At 32.3% G+C, this 18,393-nt stretch overlaps 1 protein-coding gene across 1 annotated transcript in view; it reads left to right on the top strand.

The window, feature by feature from the left end:
• The first annotated feature begins 56 nt into the window (after positions 1-56).
• Positions 57-18,393, top strand: part of LOC139490991 (serine-rich adhesin for platelets-like) — a 30,739-nt gene continuing 12,402 nt past the window's right edge. The window contains exons 1-7 of the mRNA XM_071278183.1: positions 57-228; positions 4,971-5,141; positions 11,029-12,171; positions 12,697-12,961; positions 13,925-14,039; positions 15,542-15,739; positions 17,306-17,399. Coding sequence (XP_071134284.1) covers positions 174-228; positions 4,971-5,141; positions 11,029-12,171; positions 12,697-12,961; positions 13,925-14,039; positions 15,542-15,739; positions 17,306-17,399 — 2,041 coding nt within the window. The 5' untranslated portion in view covers positions 57-173. The remainder of the gene's footprint in view (positions 229-4,970; positions 5,142-11,028; positions 12,172-12,696; positions 12,962-13,924; positions 14,040-15,541; positions 15,740-17,305; positions 17,400-18,393) is intronic.

Below are 18,393 nucleotides of genomic sequence, written 5' to 3'. Positions count from 1 at the left end.
CTATTATATTCATTCATAGAAAGGTAAAACAACGAATTTCTCTGAGTTTTGCGACATTGCCATAATTCGGCGAACAACATTGCCCGCCATTTTTACAAGTGACAGCTACAGTTTACATCAAAAATGCGTATCAAATATCTTTTATCCTAGGTTGTATTGAAACAATATTGAGAATGGACACAACAACTTCGCATTTCCTTCCTTCTGAAATAGCAAGATTAGTATTAGGTGCGTAAAATAAGCATAAACACAAGGCCTGATAAGTTGCGTGATATTTTTTTAACATGTTTAACAAATTTACATAATTTTTGTTCAGGTTACAAAAGATGCAACGCATTAAAGCAATTTACAACCAAGAAAATATGTCCCCTTGAATTTTACATGAGGTAGGTCAGACCTGAAGGTTATTTTTTCAGCAATTGAATTGGATTTCCATGAGCATGATGAAGACTGCCAAGTTTTAATGAAATTTGAAAACAAATTAATGCTTGAGATTTTGCCAAAATTGTAACCATCAAATAGCATAAAAGTGTGGCTGCCCTGCATTTGAGTTTACAAATATAAATATGGTATAACTTATACTAGTCCAAATAATTATGACGTCTTGAAAGGCTATTATATTTTTCTTCTTTGATACCTTACTTCGACGTCATAATGCTGAAGCCGCCATTTTCGGTTGGACTTTGAGAGCATATTTTGCTCTCAACTTTGAGATCCAATTTGGACATCAAATTTTCATTGAAGGCTAAAAAAATTGCATATATAAAAATTCTTACCTTTTATGTGTTTGTTTGTGCAAAATATTTCCAATTATATATATATAATTAATCCCTACAGAAATAATAATATAAGTAACAATTCCATCCAAGGCGGGAACATGTCGACTGCATTTTTTAAAACGATTATCTGATTTATTTTTAGGAGATTATAAAATAAGTTTTACACCAAACTCGGTAAAATTTGACAGACCCGAATTTCCGGAACCTTTGTTTTACATTATCCGGAAATTCAGGTCCGTCAAAATGTACCGAGTTTGGTTCAAAAATTTTTCTATGTGATAGCTGTTTTATTTGGTTTATATACATGTACTGACGAGCAATTGTACGTTTAATTTGTGTCTGGTTTCAACATAAAGTTTTGTATTTTCCATAACTTATATTTACTGGTGACACTAATAGGACAGTACCTAATTACCTTTCTAGAGTACATATGATCACCATTCAGTTTATTTGTAGGTGTGGCTAATAGTTTTTAGATTTTTATGTATTATTTGTGAACATTTTAAAAGTGCTGTACTGCACTTGCCAAAAAGACAACTACATGTATCTTGGGCATGCAGAACAATAGACCTAAAACAAAAAAAATGGCAAGCTACATTTACATCAAAACTAATACATGTATATGTGTGTTCACTAAAATGAAATAGATATTATATATACTCTTGAACTAAAAATAAACAGTGTTTTTGTTTAATCTTAACATAAATCTGGGTTTTCTTGTCCCTTATTAGAACTTTTGGTTTCCGATGCTGACTTCATATAAGTGCTTTGGCCTTTCATGTTCCAACTGGTTTAGTTCTGACGAGTTCTGACGAGTTCTAACCCTTTTCTTGTTAAGACACGCAAACATTCCCTGGACACGCCATTGCACTACCCCGTGCGTTCAAGGGAGGCTTCCTGATTAAACTAGCTGAGTCTTTTTATCATCATAATTCCTCCGCTCTCCAAAAGTAGCAAAAAACATGCTTTTATTCAATATTTTTACTGGAAATTTACTTTCGTTTTAATTCATTGCTAAGTGTAATATTAAATCCCGAGCAATACGAAAAGAATTATGACGACATGACAAACGCTTATTGGATAAAGACAGAGAAGATCGAAATGTTTTCATCACCACGTGTACCTTTAAGCAACGGAACATTTCAACAGGGACCCTTTCAATGCTCTATTTTTAGAACGAAAGTACATTTCCGATAATCCGATTTCAATATTACAAAAATAGATTTATGCGACGACTACGTAATAGATAAGGGTAAATAACGCATACAATAGTGAATAAAAGCGTTAAGAACTCATGGTTTTGACAAATTATTGGGTTTTCCTTTGCATGAATTGGGTTTTAGAACACTGCTATGGGCATTTGCATTGGGTTTTCAATTATTTTTATTGCATAATCACGCAAATATGCAGCTTATCTGGAGTTCTGTGGTGAAACCTTTCTGTGCTCTACAAATGTATATAAAGTTTTATCCCCGGCTTAGTATATATCTAGGATTTTGATTGGTTAACGCACGTCGTTACAAAACCCATAGCCCCTGGGTGTTGCTAACCCATATCCCCGGACGTTGCTAACCATTATCCCGGGGAACTTCACGCAAGTTTTCCTTAGTTCCATGATTGCTCCTTGTGAAAATTGAAGTCTGTAGATTATCCATGATGTATGTAATTAAATATTTAATTAATTAACGAGTTTGTCCTATTATGCCGATCATTTACACTCATTTCATTAAATGCATCACTTGACTGCCATATTTTCAAGGAATGGGACTACTGACCTAGCTATGCAAATTACCCACGTTGACGTCACACTATCTACACAGTCACTGCAGGGGTTTCATTATCTTTCATGTTGACTGGTACTTTCCACGTTTCTAGGTGGTACTTTTCAATTTATTCCATGAATATCTTATATAAAAATTTCTACATTTAGGCGGTACTTGTCAATAGCATAGGAGGGTAAAAGTACCGGGTACCGCCTCCTAATGAATGGCCTGTCTACAGTACACACAGAGAGGATGTAATTGCATACTCCCTACACTGTGTAAAAACTTGGTGTCACACCAGGAAACTCCAGCAACACTCTCCAAATCTTGGGAGGAAATTGGGAGAAACTTGGAGTAATTCCTCCCTAAAACTCCTTAATTGTTTATTACCTTGGTGTGGTTTCTCCCAACACCATGATTTTTATTGCTATGTTCACCTTTGAAGTGTGCAAGGAGTTGATAACTACAATAAACATTTCTTGTGTTTCCTGTCATTAAATGACAGTCACAAAAATGATGAAAAGTGTGAGATTTGTTAAATTTAATCAGAGATATATTATAATCTGATTTTATTAAAGAATCCTGCACAACTTTTTTTTTATTAATAACATACTCAGCATTTGTTTGGACAGTGTTGGTTTTTCATACCTAAGAAACATAATTAAAACAAACAAAACATCACCTGTAGTGTAAGTTGAGTATAATTAATAGAAAATAAAGACATAATATTTTAATTAAATTTATTCAATTTTTTTTTATAAAATTAAATAATAAATGAAGATGTATGAAATTTATCTACATTATTTTATTTTATTCATTTTTTTTGTCTCATTAGTATTACTATTATTTTTTAAACCATGTATATATTTTAATATCTACATGTTTAAACTAACTGTATAAATACAACTTATTGTAAATATCAAGTTGACATTCTTAATTATGAGATTATGAAAGAATGTAAATAATTTTCCAATCTAAAAATACTTTTGGATATAACTTTTAAAAATCATTTCATTAACCTTTTTTTTATAGCTTTCAGAAATAAAACTAAATAGGAAATGATTGAAATAGGAAGAAGTGAGAGAATAGTTGACATTTAGTTTTATGTCACTGTCAGACCATGCAGTCATGCTTTGTTGATTTTTATTACTTTTACCTGCAATCAACAGGTCATAAAACCCTCCCAGATGGGAGAAATTACTTGGTGTTTTTCGGGAGGGGAATCTGTGTTTCACAGTGTGACACTGTGTTACACCAGAATCAGTGTTGGGAGTATGAGATTACATCCTCTCTGTGTGTACTGTATGGCGTAACGCTCACAACATAGAGCGCCATATTTGACTCAATCCAGTTTCTCTGTCTCTCTATTAAAAACGTCTTATATTTGACTACCTGTAGGGTTCTACCAAAGGTAGTACCCTACACCCCGTAAAAAATATGTAAAATTTCCAAATTTCAATAAAACTTTTTTAGATAATGAAAAAACCGTTATTTTCGCGTTACACTTTGTACCCGAATTTCCATAAAACTCGCCCGATTCGGACTAAGACCGGGGATAAATTCGTTATCTACGTTCATATCCATAGATATGGATATTTTAACACCCTTCAGTACCCTGTACACCCTTCGGCTATAACACCCTTCAGTACCCTGTACACCCTTCGGCTACGCCTCAAGGTGTACTGGGGTACTTCAGGGTGTTAAAATATCCATATCTACGGATATGAACGTAGATAACTTATACATGTAGTAAAGCACAGAAAGGGATACAGGAACACTCCCGGAAAAGGTTCAATGATTTAAGAAGACTTGAGCATGTTGTATTGTTGAAAGTGTTATTCACCATGTTCACCCTAAATCTTGTCAATTATATTAATACAACTTTATATATAGTAAACACTCTGTAAATGTATACTCCTGTTTTAATATATTCTTTTTTATTTACGTTGATTTTTATATTCCACCTTAAGTTATCATGCTTATACATGTAATACTTATCTTCATTTATCATGTTCATTCATAATTTAGAATTTCTATTCTACTGTAACTAGATGTTTTTAAAGTAGATTTTTTGTAGAATGTATGAGTTGGGTAGGTTTGAAAGTACAGTGACAATTTGGCCTCTTGGCAACTATAAACCTGAAATAAAAAGTTTCAAACTCAAAAACATTTGAACAAATTTTAAAAATAAAACTTGAAGAGATGAAAAAAAAAATCATGACCTGATGCTATTTTTTGGTGGCATGCAACCAGAAACACACCTATTATTTTTGTTTTATTCCTAAAAATCATGCCATACACAGTCATTACATGTATGACTCTCATTCCAATCTTTCTCAAGTAAAGCCACGTATGCATTAACATTTGAATGCTAATGCTTAAAACCAGACAGGCATTAAACATGTTAAAGTAATGTTATTTTTTGTAGGTTTTCTGGAAAGTGAAGGATACACATCTACATATAAAACTTTTGTGAAAGAATGCATTCATCTACAAGAGTATGTGGCCTTGATGAAGAGAGGAAGACATTATCCTCTGACGATAAGTGGATTTACTCTTATACAAATTATTGAGAAATTTGCTCAGTTTTATTTAGTTGGTAAGTGCTGTGTGTATACATGAGTATTAACATACAAATGTATAATTAAACAGATATAAATTTTCATACAAAATAACCTCTCACATTTAAGAAATAATTGATGCAAGCTATATTTTATTGTAGTTTTAACATGGGTAGGCATTATATTCATGATTATTTTTGCCGGAGCAATAGCGATGTCAAAAATACCAAGAATACATGTATAATGTCTAAACAAATTTTATTGGATTTCTAGCATGGGTTTGTTAACAAAGCTAAACGAAGCATGTCATATTAGAATTTGATATTAAGCCAAGAATCCATAATTTACAGCTATAAAGTGTGGTAACAGTACTAGTGAGACATATTGTTTTGGCATACATTATTAAAAACTATCTTTTATTTTTAACTTTTAAAATTATGAATAAATTGACATTTTTGGTAAATTTCAAAGTGACAGCAACCTAACTACACACACTTTACATTTTATCAATATGTTATACAGCATACAATTTATGTTTTAATTGATCATATTGTTTGTTTGCTCATATACATGTACATGATATATATGTAGCTCATGTTTATTTCTGGAAATTATGAAGCAAAATATTATTAATGGCATATAATCATGATAATAAATATACTCCTTGATTGATAATTCCCCTTTCCATTCTTGTCAAAATCATGCATAAATTTATTTTAAAAAAATGTAAAAAATCTGACAATGTCTAAAGTTTATAAAATATCAAAATAAATATTTACATCAATATTGCAAAATTCTCCATCTTTGGGTAATAATTTCTTAGCTACATCTGATTAGTCTCATCAGAGGATGAGAGATCTGAGATGAGATGTGGCTGAAAAACATCCTCAAGTTTGAAAGTGTTTGTCTATAGTTTTTGTCGAGCATTCGACTTTAGTCGAAAAAGCGAGACTAAGCGATCCTACATTCCGTCGTCGGCGGCGTCCACAAATATTCACTCTGTGGTTAAAGTTTTTGAAATTTTAAGAACTTTCTGAAACTATCCTGGATTTCTACCAAACTTGGACAGAAGCTTGTTTATGATCATAAGATAGTATCCAGAAGTAAATTTTGTAAAAATAAAATTCCATTTTTTCCATATTTTACTTATAAATGGACTTATTTTTTCTGCCAGGAAATATTACATTCACTCTGTGGTTAAAGTTTTTAAAATTTTAATAACTTTCTTAAACTATCCTAGGTTGGTACCAAACTTTGACAGAAGCTTGTTTATGATCTTAAGATAGTATCCAGAAGTAAATTTTGTAAAAAAATAAATCCATTTTTCCGTATCTTACTTTTAAATGTACTTAGATTTTCTGCCAGGAAACAACACATTCACTCTGTGGTTAAACTTTTTAAAATTTTAATAACTTTCTTATACTATTTTGGATTTGTACCAAACTTGGACAGAAGCTTCTTTATGATCAAAAGCTAGTATTTAGAATAAAATTTAGTAAAAAAATAAATCTATTTTTCCGTATCTTACTTTTAAATGGACTTAGATTTTCTGCCAGGAAACAACACATTCACTCTGTGGCTAAACTTTTTAAAATTTTAATAACTTTCTTATACTATTTTGGATTTGTACCAAACTTGGACAGAAGCTTGTTTATGATTAAAAGCTAGTATCTAGAAGGAAATTTTGTTTTCTTCCAGTTAACATTACATTCAGTCTGCAGTTAAAGTTTTTAAACATTTATTAGATTCATAAACTATCCTGGATTTTTACCAAACTTGGACAGATGCTCTTCTTACAATCAAAAGATAGTATCAACAGTAATATTTTATTGAATTATTTCCTCAATTTTGTTGAGCCTGCGATTAACAGAAAGAGTAGGCGAGACACTGGGTTCCAAATTCTTTTAGCAATAATTTTCTATTGCAAGTAAGTAGGCCAGGCTATACACAAAATGTGTTAAATATGGCATTTTAGGTCCAGTAGGTTTATTTTGACCATTCTATAAATTCATAGTTTGGTCGCGGTGAGAACGTGATGGTCGAAGTGAGGTAGTAATAACGTCGCAATGAGATCGAAGCGCAGTTTCTCCGAATAGAATCACGCTTTCGCTACGCTCTCCCTATGGAGGTACAGCAAACTTTGAGATCTTACTACGATCTTAGTGCGCTCTCACTACGCTTCTACTACGACCTGATTTCGCCACGACCTCAGGCCACCCTTAATAAATTGTTTGTTTGGCATTGCCGACCCACACTATCAGCAGGTGGGTAGGTAGGTAGGTAGGGATTTTTTTTTTTTTTTTTACATTTAAAAGCTTTATACATGTAAATCATGAAGTCTCTAGATCAATGTTGTCTAAAGCATTGCAGCATTGTTGTGTGTACATGTTGGTGGATTCTTTGAAAGGGGTCAACCGTCAATGTCACATTCTATATCATATGGATAGTTTCATGCAAGAAAGTCAGTTTTATTGGCAGAGTAAATCAAAGTACCCAGAAAAAACACAGAACTGAGGCAGGAAACTGACAAATTAACCATATAAGATGTATGACATGAAAATTGAACGTTTCTTGTGGGACTGCCCATTGAACAGAGGCCTCTGATGTCACATCTTGAAGTTGTGGTCTAAGTTTGGTAAAATTACCATAAGTTAAATGGCTCAATCACTATGGCTCCTTGTACAAATGGACAAAGATTTAAAACTTTGATTGTTTGCCTTGGTTTTATAAACATCACTTTCTACACCATATGGATAATTTCATGGCAGTCAGTTTTAGTGGCGTACTAAACCGTAGTACTTGAAGGAAAACGCCAACCTGCGGTAGGAAACTGACTAACCTTACCACATATGACATGAAAATCAAACCTTAATTTTGCAACTGCCCAACTAGGGCTCAAACCAATACCTAGAGGCTAGTAATCATACATGTAAGGTGTGACAAACTACCATACAAACACGCCTACTGCCCCTGATAAGTTTTGAGGATAAATTAAGGATCTGTACCAAATTAGGATAGCAAAATATTAAAAATTTGAAAGGTTGGCACAAATAAACATGGTGTTTATACTAATATATTTAAGTGCAAGGTTTATCAGGGCTAGGTTTAAAACGTATGATAAATTCAAAATGGAAATATGCAGCAGGACAGACAATTTTTGCAGATAAATAAATTATGGGTTGTAATGCTTGTTTGATTAACAGAAATCTGGACATGCATTACATGCATACAGATAAATTAATGAGTCCTTAGAATTGTGGAAAAGGAGGGGATTTTATTCATCACTAGTACACAAGATACGTTTATAAATATGTTTCTGTCAGTATCTTTTATGTTTTAAGAATTATCTTATTCATGTTAAGAAGAAAAGGGGGGAAGTACTTCAATTGACACAAGATGCTAGTCTTTAAAATATGTATGTTTTGTACCAGGCTAGCATCTACTGGTACAAAACTACTATAACCTGTAAATCTGGGACCATTTTCATGATTTTGGTCTTTAAGATTTGGTGATTACAGCCATATTTATCTTGAATGCATCATTGTGGTTCTGACTATAGTAGATACATTGTTCTCTGGTTCAAGGGAAAATTTGTCAATGATAAATTTCAAATATTTAATAATAAGTTCAACAAATGTAAGAGCCACGCATATTCAACAAATTTAAGAGCCACGCATATTTGTTATGTGATGTCCCGGTGAAAAACTTCTATCTCAGGCCACCCTTAATAAATTGTTTGTTTGGCATTGCCGACCCACACTATCAGCAGGTGGGTAGGTAGGTAGGTAGGGATTTTTTTTTTTTTTTTTACATTTAAAAGCTTTATACATGTAAATCATGAAGTCTCTAGATCAATGTTGTCTAAAGCATTGCAGCATTGTTGTGTGTACATGTTGGTGGATTCTTTGAAAGGGGTCAACCGTCAATGTCACATTCTATATCATATGGATAGTTTCATGCAAGAAAGTCAGTTTTATTGGCAGAGTAAATCAAAGTACCCAGAAAAAACACAGAACTGAGGCAGGAAACTGACAAATTAACCATATAAGATGTATGACATGAAAATTGAACGTTTCTTGTGGGACTGCCCATTGAACAGAGGCCTCTGATGTCACATCTTGAAGTTGTGGTCTAAGTTTGGTAAAATTACCATAAGTTAAATGGCTCAACCACTATGGCTCCTTGTACAAATGGACAAAGATTTAAAACTTTGATTGTTTGCCTTGGTTTTATAAACATCACTTTCTACACCATATGGATAATTTCATGGCAGTCAGTTTAAGTGGCGTACTAAACCGTAGTACTTGAAGGAAAACGCCAACCTGCGGTAGGAAACTGACTAACCTTACCACATATGACATGAAAATCAAACCTTAATTTTGCAACTGCCCAACTAGGGCTCAAACCAATACCTAGAGGCTAGTAATCATACATGTAAGGTGTGACAAACTACCATACAAACACGCCTACTGCCCCTGATAAGTTTTGAGGATAAATTAAGGATCTGTACCAAATTAGGATAGCAAAATATTAAAAATTTGAAAGGTTGGCACAAATAAACATGGTGTTTATACTAATATATTTAAGTGCAAGGTTTATCAGGGCTAGGTTTAAAACGTATGATAAATTCAAAATGGAAATATGCAGCAGGACAGACAATTTTTGCAGATAAATAAATTATGGGTTGTAATGCTTGTTTGATTAACAGAAATCTGGACATGCATTACATGCATACAGATAAATTAATGAGTCCTTAGAATTGTGGAAAAGGAGGGGATTTTATTCATCACTAGTACACAAGATACGTTTATAAATATGTTTCTGTCAGTATCTTTTTATGTTTTAAGAATTATCTTATTCATGTTAAGAAGAAAGGCAAGAAAAGGGGGAAGTACTTCAATTGACACAAGATGCTAGTCTTTAAAATGTGTATGTTTTGTACCAGGCTTGCATCTACTGGTACAAAACTACTATAACCTGTAAATCTGGGACCATTTTCATGATTTTGGTCTAAGATTTGGTGATTACAGCCATAATTATCTTGAATGCATCATTGTGGTTCTGACTATAGTAGATACATTGTTCTCTGGTTCAAGGGAAAATTTGTCAATGATAAATTTCAAATATTTAATAATAAGTTCAACAAATGTAAGAGCCACGCATATTCAACAAATTTAAGAGCCACGCATATTTGTTATGTGATGTCCCGGTGAAAAACTTCTATCTCATGAAACGACAAAGTCGAGCAGACATCATCTGTTTCTGCTTTACAAAAGATAAAATTTAAGTCCTCTACAAGGTGTCTCAGAACGTTTCTTTCAAAGAATAGCTGAAAATTTGATTTTTGATTAAATTCATCTCCCTTTACCAATGCATTGCAGCATAGGGAGATGCTTTCCCCTGTCGGCCTCTTTGACATTACTTTTGGCAGACTTTTTCTATTCCATGTCATTTAAATGTTTGCTCCCAATATAGTGTAAGGCAAGCGCTTTAAAGATCGTGATTTGAAATAAGTAAAGCCAGGAACAAACTAGGCGGATACGATCAAATTCCGGCACAATTGCGATTTTTTTTAAATAAAAAAAAATAAATTTCTGAAACGCAAATAAAATTATTTGGGCGGCAAGTTTTTCAGTGGGTCGGGCGGCAATGCCAAACAAATGAAATTTTATTTTAGGCCTCACCACGATTGTTTTGAACATGTTCAAAGTTTGCCACGCTCATCACGATCTTGAAGACCTCACCACGACCGTGATACAACCTTACTGCGATCTACACGATCGTACTACGATCATTAAAATTTGCATTTTTTTCACAGATCGTAGTGCGATCGTGGCCTAGTGGGACTGGGGTATTAGATACATATATATTTTGTAATAATACACATACTGGGATGTTTAAAAAAAATCTTATTTTTTTTTATAGATGTTAACAATCAGAAAGTTGGATTGAATGCATTATGGAATCAGCTTGATTCAGTGACTGCTTGTTTGAAAAGAGCAACATTAAACAAAAATTTACGAGTAGAGGGGTGTAGTCAAACCTCGCGCACAAGACGTGCAAATGTCATAGCAAAATATGGAGTAAATGAGAAAGGGGACAGTGGAAGAACAAGTGGTGTCAGTGCCTCAGACTTAAAGACATCTTCTCAAAGGTCACAGAAAATTACACAAAATAGAACAATTGTGCCTAATGAAAGTTCAAATGAAAGAATACCTGTACCAATAAGTACATTATTAGTTCCGAAAGAGACGTTTAGTAAAACAAATGAAGGTCAAAATGAAAAATTATTAGTTCAACCTGAACCATTCCTTGAAAAACAAATAAGTAGTAATAGAACTCAAATAATAATATTGAAAAGTCCTTCAAAAACTGTAAAACCTAGTCACACATCACTTCCTGTTATTTCACCGTCTGCTCTTTCTTCCAATTATTCAACAAATGAAATATTACCCACAAACAATAGCACCTTCACCACCTCAAGTAGTATTGGAGGTGATCAAGTTGTACATAAAAGCAGTGAAATAGTTCCAACAATAATAAATACTGTACAGATAAATTGTGTGCCATCAGAAAAAGACAATCTATCAAGTCATGTTGATGATGATAATGGAGCTGGTTTCCATGATGATATGGAATGTGATACTCAGTTATCTCCCTTACCTCAATCATTAAGTAACAATGTTGATATAGAAAAAGATATTTCAAGGGAAGTAATGCAAAACTCAGTCTGTGATAGAACAAGTAAGGAGAATTTAGCACCATGTGAAACGGGAAACCAGAATAATCATTCAGTGTGTGATGTAGGAAGTAAGGAGAATTTGACTACTAATGATTCTATAAACAAAGCCAACCAAATTGCCTTAAATGTTAATGATGCAGAAATATTAATAGTTTGTGATAAAACTGGTGGAGAAAATTTGACTCTAGCTTGTGAGAATTTGTTAACAAGTGGCATTACAATACCTGTCTGTGATAAATTAAACAGGGGCAGCTTGTCAACGGAAAGAACGAACACAGACGTGCCAACCTCTCCATTACAGACACAAAATAAGAGAGATATAAGTGGTATGGAAGTATAATTATTGTATTTTGAACAAGTTTTTATATGTATTTTTTAGTTAGATATTTGATGATAAAGAGTTTTGGATAAAATTGTATTTTCAGCATCAGATTTTATATGAAGGAGTTCAAGGTCCGCCATAATCAATCAATCATGCATTTCGGTTTGCGTCTGCAAAAATAAATTTTAGGTTTCCATCAACTAGGTTGTCATAAAATACACATGAAACACAATTACCAGTTGTTAATGTAATGAATTGAAAAATCAAAATACTGAATTCTGTTTTTGAGTAATTAAATAAAAAATTCTAGAACAAATGTACAGTGAGAAAGCTTGAGTTAAAAAAAAATCATGTACATCTTGAGTACAAAAAATGTACATTTATCAGCAATGAGATTTTATAAGGTATGTTTTTTTCAACAATTTTAACTAAAAACACATGAACTGCACTTAATATTCATTTATTTTTCCATTCTATATTTTGGTAAAAAAAAATTATGTTAAAAAATACTGAATATTTTCTTTTTCAGTTACAGGTAGTAAGCCAAATGAAACAGTCAGTGAAAACAAAACAACGGATATTGTCTTGTTTAGAAACGATCCAGTTCAGGAAACCACAGAAGAAATTGCTGTTATTAGGCTTCCAGATGTTCAAACAGAATATGCTGACTCAGTTGTTCCAGTTACTCCTAAGAAAGTGGTGCCTCTTAATGACTTGCCTATAATGAAAACTCCAGGGAAAAAAATAAGAGAATATGGACTACAAGGGCAAGGAAAGTCTCCCAGAAGAAAAAGGTTTGTTTATGAACACAAGTTTACCATGTTTACATGGACAAATTCAGAAAAAAAAGATATGTACTTTTGATCAGCATTTTTTAACATGTCTATGAAATCTACTTCTGAATGATTGTTTGGTACAATTTTCAGGGTAAATAATTAGAATTGTATTAGACTTTGAACTATTGATTTTTTTAAAAACTAATTCGCTTATTCATTGTTATTCTCAAATGGGCATCACTGCCATGACTGCAAACAATTTTACAAATGATAAATTTTACATAGGTATACATAGATATTATCTAAAGCCCTGGTCACAACAAACCCATGACCCATCTATGCAGCGCCACAACATAAAATTTTGTCAAATAGCGGGTCATCTGTGATCTTCTTACAACAGTCGCACGATATTTTGAGCATCATAGCGCCGCCTTGGGACAAAAATTGGACATGGACCTTTTTTACTCTACGATTTTTTGTCTTGTGGCTGTCGTGAGAGTGTCTTACCGCAGTCGTGCGACTGTGGTGCAACAGTCGTACAACAGTGGCACAACATTTGTACAACAGTAAGATGTGCATTGCATGACATGAAAACCTGAACAAAAGCCCAAAATAACTCATGATTGTCATACGACTGTTGCACTACCGACTTGCGACAAACCCGCGACAGTACAATTACTTTTTTTTTCTGTCGTGTACCCATTGTAGACATGTTTTTTTTTTCTGTCGTGTACCCATTGTAGACATGTCCTATCTGAATGTGACCACTCCACATATTTTTGGAACATTTTGCAAGACCGTGCCACAACAGCTATTTTATATATCTTCCACGACAAAAAATTTGTACGATCTAGTGTGACTGGGGCTAAAATGAAGACAAACAACTAAATTTATTAACTAATAAATACAAGATCTTTTGTTTGTTTGAAATATGTTTAAACATAACTTATAAATTATCTTTTATGGTCAAATATATTTCAGACCACCTAAAAGAAAATCTCATGGAGATAAAATAACAGAGAGAAGATCAAGTTTACCACATCTGAATGACAGTAGTAATAGCAATGATGGATCCCTGCATGATTCATTTCCCACAGTAGGTTTATTGGCATTATGATAAATTTTAAAAACATTCATTTAAATCATGTAAATAGGCACTAGCTGTCAAATTCATGTTCACCGATTCTAATCAAATTCTCATATTTGATTTATAACAATGTAAAACATTTATCCAAACTATTAAAAGTCTAAATAAAATAATAAACAAGGTACAGGCATGAAAATATGTAGCTTCATTTTGTGTGTATTTGAGTCTAGACGCCATCTAATTATTTATCGAGTTGACCTCTATAGTCATCCGATGACCATATAAGCAATGTAAACATAAATGTAGATATAAATTGATTAAGCAAACACATGCTGTTAAATTATTCTTCATCCATTTAATTTCATATTACAGATAGAAAATGAATGTTTATCATCGTTTTTACCTGTATTAGAAAGTTTATTTGTGGATCGAATCAGTCAATCAAATGATTTACCTTTGTTTCACTTTTAATGTCAACATTCTCTTTCTTTGAATAACTTTACACATACAATTCACGTGTTATCCATCTCAAGCTAAGGGGTTGAATTATAGTTCACATGAATACGGATTCAATGTTGTCAAATTATTCACTTGCAAGTGAATAATTCATTATCAATGTTTTTTTGTTTATTTTGACAAAATTGAACCTTATTGGCTACTAAAAAGGAATAATTATATTATTTGTATTTCATTACTGATTGAGCCAAAAAAAAAAATATATATGGTTTTTCATATATCTCGTAGCTAGTGCCCCTTTAAACAATGTCAGAATTTGTCACTTAGAATTATTAGACAAAACAGTAAAGGAAAAAGAAAAAAAAAGTATAGTTCATACAGAAGCAATGCTTCTTTCCTATATTCATGATATTTATTAAATTCTATTACGTCATATCACTTCCGTAATTAAATGAGATAGTGTTTGCGCATGAATGACTTCAAGGTGTTTGTTGCTCGACGAGGACAGACATATAATTAATAAATTTTGTATAGAACTGTTATTCACAAACTTACTAATTTGCTTTCAAAATTATAAAACAGAGTAATGTATACAGTTGAACCTCTAGTCAAAGTTTAAGGGACCAGACTAAATAGTTTCTTTGGTTAAGTGTGTTGTCATGAATTTGGAATGCATGGAATACTGTATGAGATTTGCGTAAACTAGATACTTTGAACAGTGTGACTTTTTTTCTGTATTACACTTATTGATTGTGTTTTCAATCTCAATTTTTTTGTATTTTTATAGTAATTATACACAAAAGTACAGATATAAAATCAATTACTAATAAAATCAAAAGTCTACACAAATATTTACAAAGGTAAACACTATAAGTTATGAAATCCCTCACGGAACAAAATGAATTCTGAACATTCTCTGATGAGGTTGTCTGCTTTACATCAAATTTTATGATAGAACTTATTCAAGGTACACTCTATTTGTTTCATGAATTTTGTCCTCTTTGTTGAGTTGAATAATATAATTTTCTTTTAAAAATTTCTTTGTATTTTTGCAGCAATTTCTAGAACAATTATTGAACAACCCATTACTACATGAGAAGTTAGCTGAAAATATAAACAAAACTATCAACTGTTCTGACCTGAGTAAATCACAGAATCTGTCAGATGTCATTTTAATGCAGGATACTAGTCAGAAATCAGGAGCTGGAACACCTAAACCATCAACTAGTTTGGAAGATATATTAGATCCACATGTATGTATCAAGAAAGAGAGAATGTTGGTATACATCAGGGGAAGAGTAATCCATCAAATTACAATAAACTCAGAAGTCATCTAAACATACTTTTGTATTTGATATAATTCAATAAGGGCAATGGTATATTCAAGCAAATGTCTTAAGAAATAATGGCTTTCATTACCTAGCATTTAAAACACTAAACTATAATTTTACAAACAAATCTAAGAATTTGTGATTTGTCAATGGGAGGTAATTTTGAGTTTTTTAATTTCATTCAGGGAGAGAAAACTGAACTTTTTTTTTCTTCATTATTTTGCAATGTATCAAGAAAACAATCATTCATAATTTCGGCCTCTTCAATGCATTTGATATTACTGTTTGCCAATATGAATGTGTTTCCATGTTATTGACTAAAGACCAGTGCTATCTAAAATAATCCTTACAAAATTATCAAGTGCTCCCTATTGAAACAAGAAATCATGTTGAATTTTATGAATTTGATTTTGAATATGTATTGTCTTTAAGAAAAAATATTTATCATGTATTAATTTTAGTGTTTTTTAACCTTGAATTACTAGTCAGGCAAATCTTGTCTCTTCCAACAAAAACTGACTGATATGAAATGGACAATAGTGCTGAAAGTGGCATTAAACATTAATCATTTTAATGTCACAATACTGTGAAAGTACTTTAATTCGTGGGTATCAATTTTCGTGGTTTGAGCAATATTTACATGTTCGTGGGTTTTTAAATTCATGGATTTAAGATTTCTAAAAAAAAATTTAAAAAAAAAGCCTTTAGAAACGATGGTTACAAAAAGTCTGGATTGAAGGAAATTGCAAAGTAAACATTAACCCGTGTAAATCGTAGTGATAACACTAATTAACCCATGATAAAGTGATCAACAGATTAAGACCATCAAAGGTGTTCATTAGGCCATAAACATGTCACCTAAAGAAAACAGTAAAAATAAACAAATGCTATTAACTTATCTTGAATTGTCAAATAATTCTTATCAAAATCAAGCCCAGCATGAAATTATCATTTCCCATATGTACAAGAACTATGAGGATATGAAATGAACACTTTATCATACTAGCATATCAATACCGGAAATCTGACTTTCATCGATCGAAAATATTTTTTATGAGAATTAAAGGTTTAAAGTTGAAGTTTAGGTTATTAAAGATTAAATAAGTATAATCCTGCATGTGGTTGTAGTTCTGTGACTGCTATTAAAGTATTCTCAGATTTGGCGTTATTCAATATATTCTCCACATCATATCAGTAGTCCAACCTACTGATGGCGATCTTTCCATGTCTTGATTTGGACAATGGTTGTTTACTTTCGTTGGACACTTAAATTTGTGGATAAAGTCATCCACTAAAACCACGAAAATTGGTACCCCACAAATAAAAGTACTTTCACAGTACTCTAGATTCCTCCACCAACAAAGCTGGTCATCAAGAAATAGCTAAGCATGCTGACAGATAATGAAGTTATGTTTCCTTAAAAAGAAGCATTTACAAAACAACGATTTCTTTATAGCAAACTAGCTATACATGTGGATATTTTTTCAGGAAACCCAGATGACTGGTGACCAGATTAATGATGTCATTGATATGACCAAAGGAGACGCTGTGTTTGATTCATTGTTCAAACTATTTCATGAAGGTAAATAATAATAATTGAAACAATAGTAAAAAGAAATACCCAGTAAGCAAAAAACAAATGCAGCATTTGAAACAATTGCTACATGAATAAAAGGCTGATGCATGTTCACATTTGACAATGAACAATCAAATAAAAATTATTCATTATTTCATGGCTTCCATTTCCTTAAACAAATTTTGTATCATCTGGTCAAATGTATATGTAACCCTCTAGGGACAATAGACAACTTTCAAGTTTGATGCATTTCCACCAAAAACAGGTTTTAGTGAACATCATACATGCGTTTAGGAGCATCATCACTTCTGTTTTTATGTTGAGCAAGTGGTAGGAAAACTAGGATGCTATGTTGCATGAAATATTCAGCAAGTTGAATTCTCAAAATTGCACAATGATGATCACTAAGACGCTTGATGAACTTTTAGAGTGCAGGGATACAGGCGATCACCTCTATCTGGTAAATGACGTCATACACAAAAATGAGCTAATTATTAGAACAAAATAAGTTATAAAATTAAATTAATATTTTGCAGTCTCTTAAGATTAAAGATGTCACTCTAGGTTTCAATGAACATAGACAGTGTTTTCCTTTTTTCACTAAGGTAAGGTGGGTGTTTTAAAAAAATAACTTGCAACCGGGTGGTTTTTTTTTAAATGTCCATCCTTTTTTAATTTACTGTGGGTGCACGCTGGGGTCACAGAAATAAAGATTAGTATAATATTCACATTTAATCATGTTAATGGAGTTGAACAAACATAAATAGAAGTAGTCATATTAATTGTCAAATATTATTTGATTTTATTTTTTCAAAAATTTATCTCTTTTATCTCTTCTTTCATTTACAATTTTATGCATCAGCATGGATTTAAGGCCTTTCGATCAAGGTTTCTGTCCTGTTTCTTGCTTTTGTGCCGTATTTTTGGCACACAGAACAGTAGTATCCTTCCTCTGTGACTATAGTATAAATCATTTGAAGTCTTGCTCATATTTGTCTTC

The sequence above is a fragment of the Mytilus edulis genome, chromosome 10, assembly GCF_963676685.1.
Source record: "Mytilus edulis chromosome 10, xbMytEdul2.2, whole genome shotgun sequence".
In the NCBI taxonomy this organism is placed as follows: Eukaryota; Metazoa; Mollusca; class Bivalvia; order Mytilida; family Mytilidae; genus Mytilus; species Mytilus edulis.
This window is presented reverse-complemented; position numbering and strand designations above follow the sequence as displayed.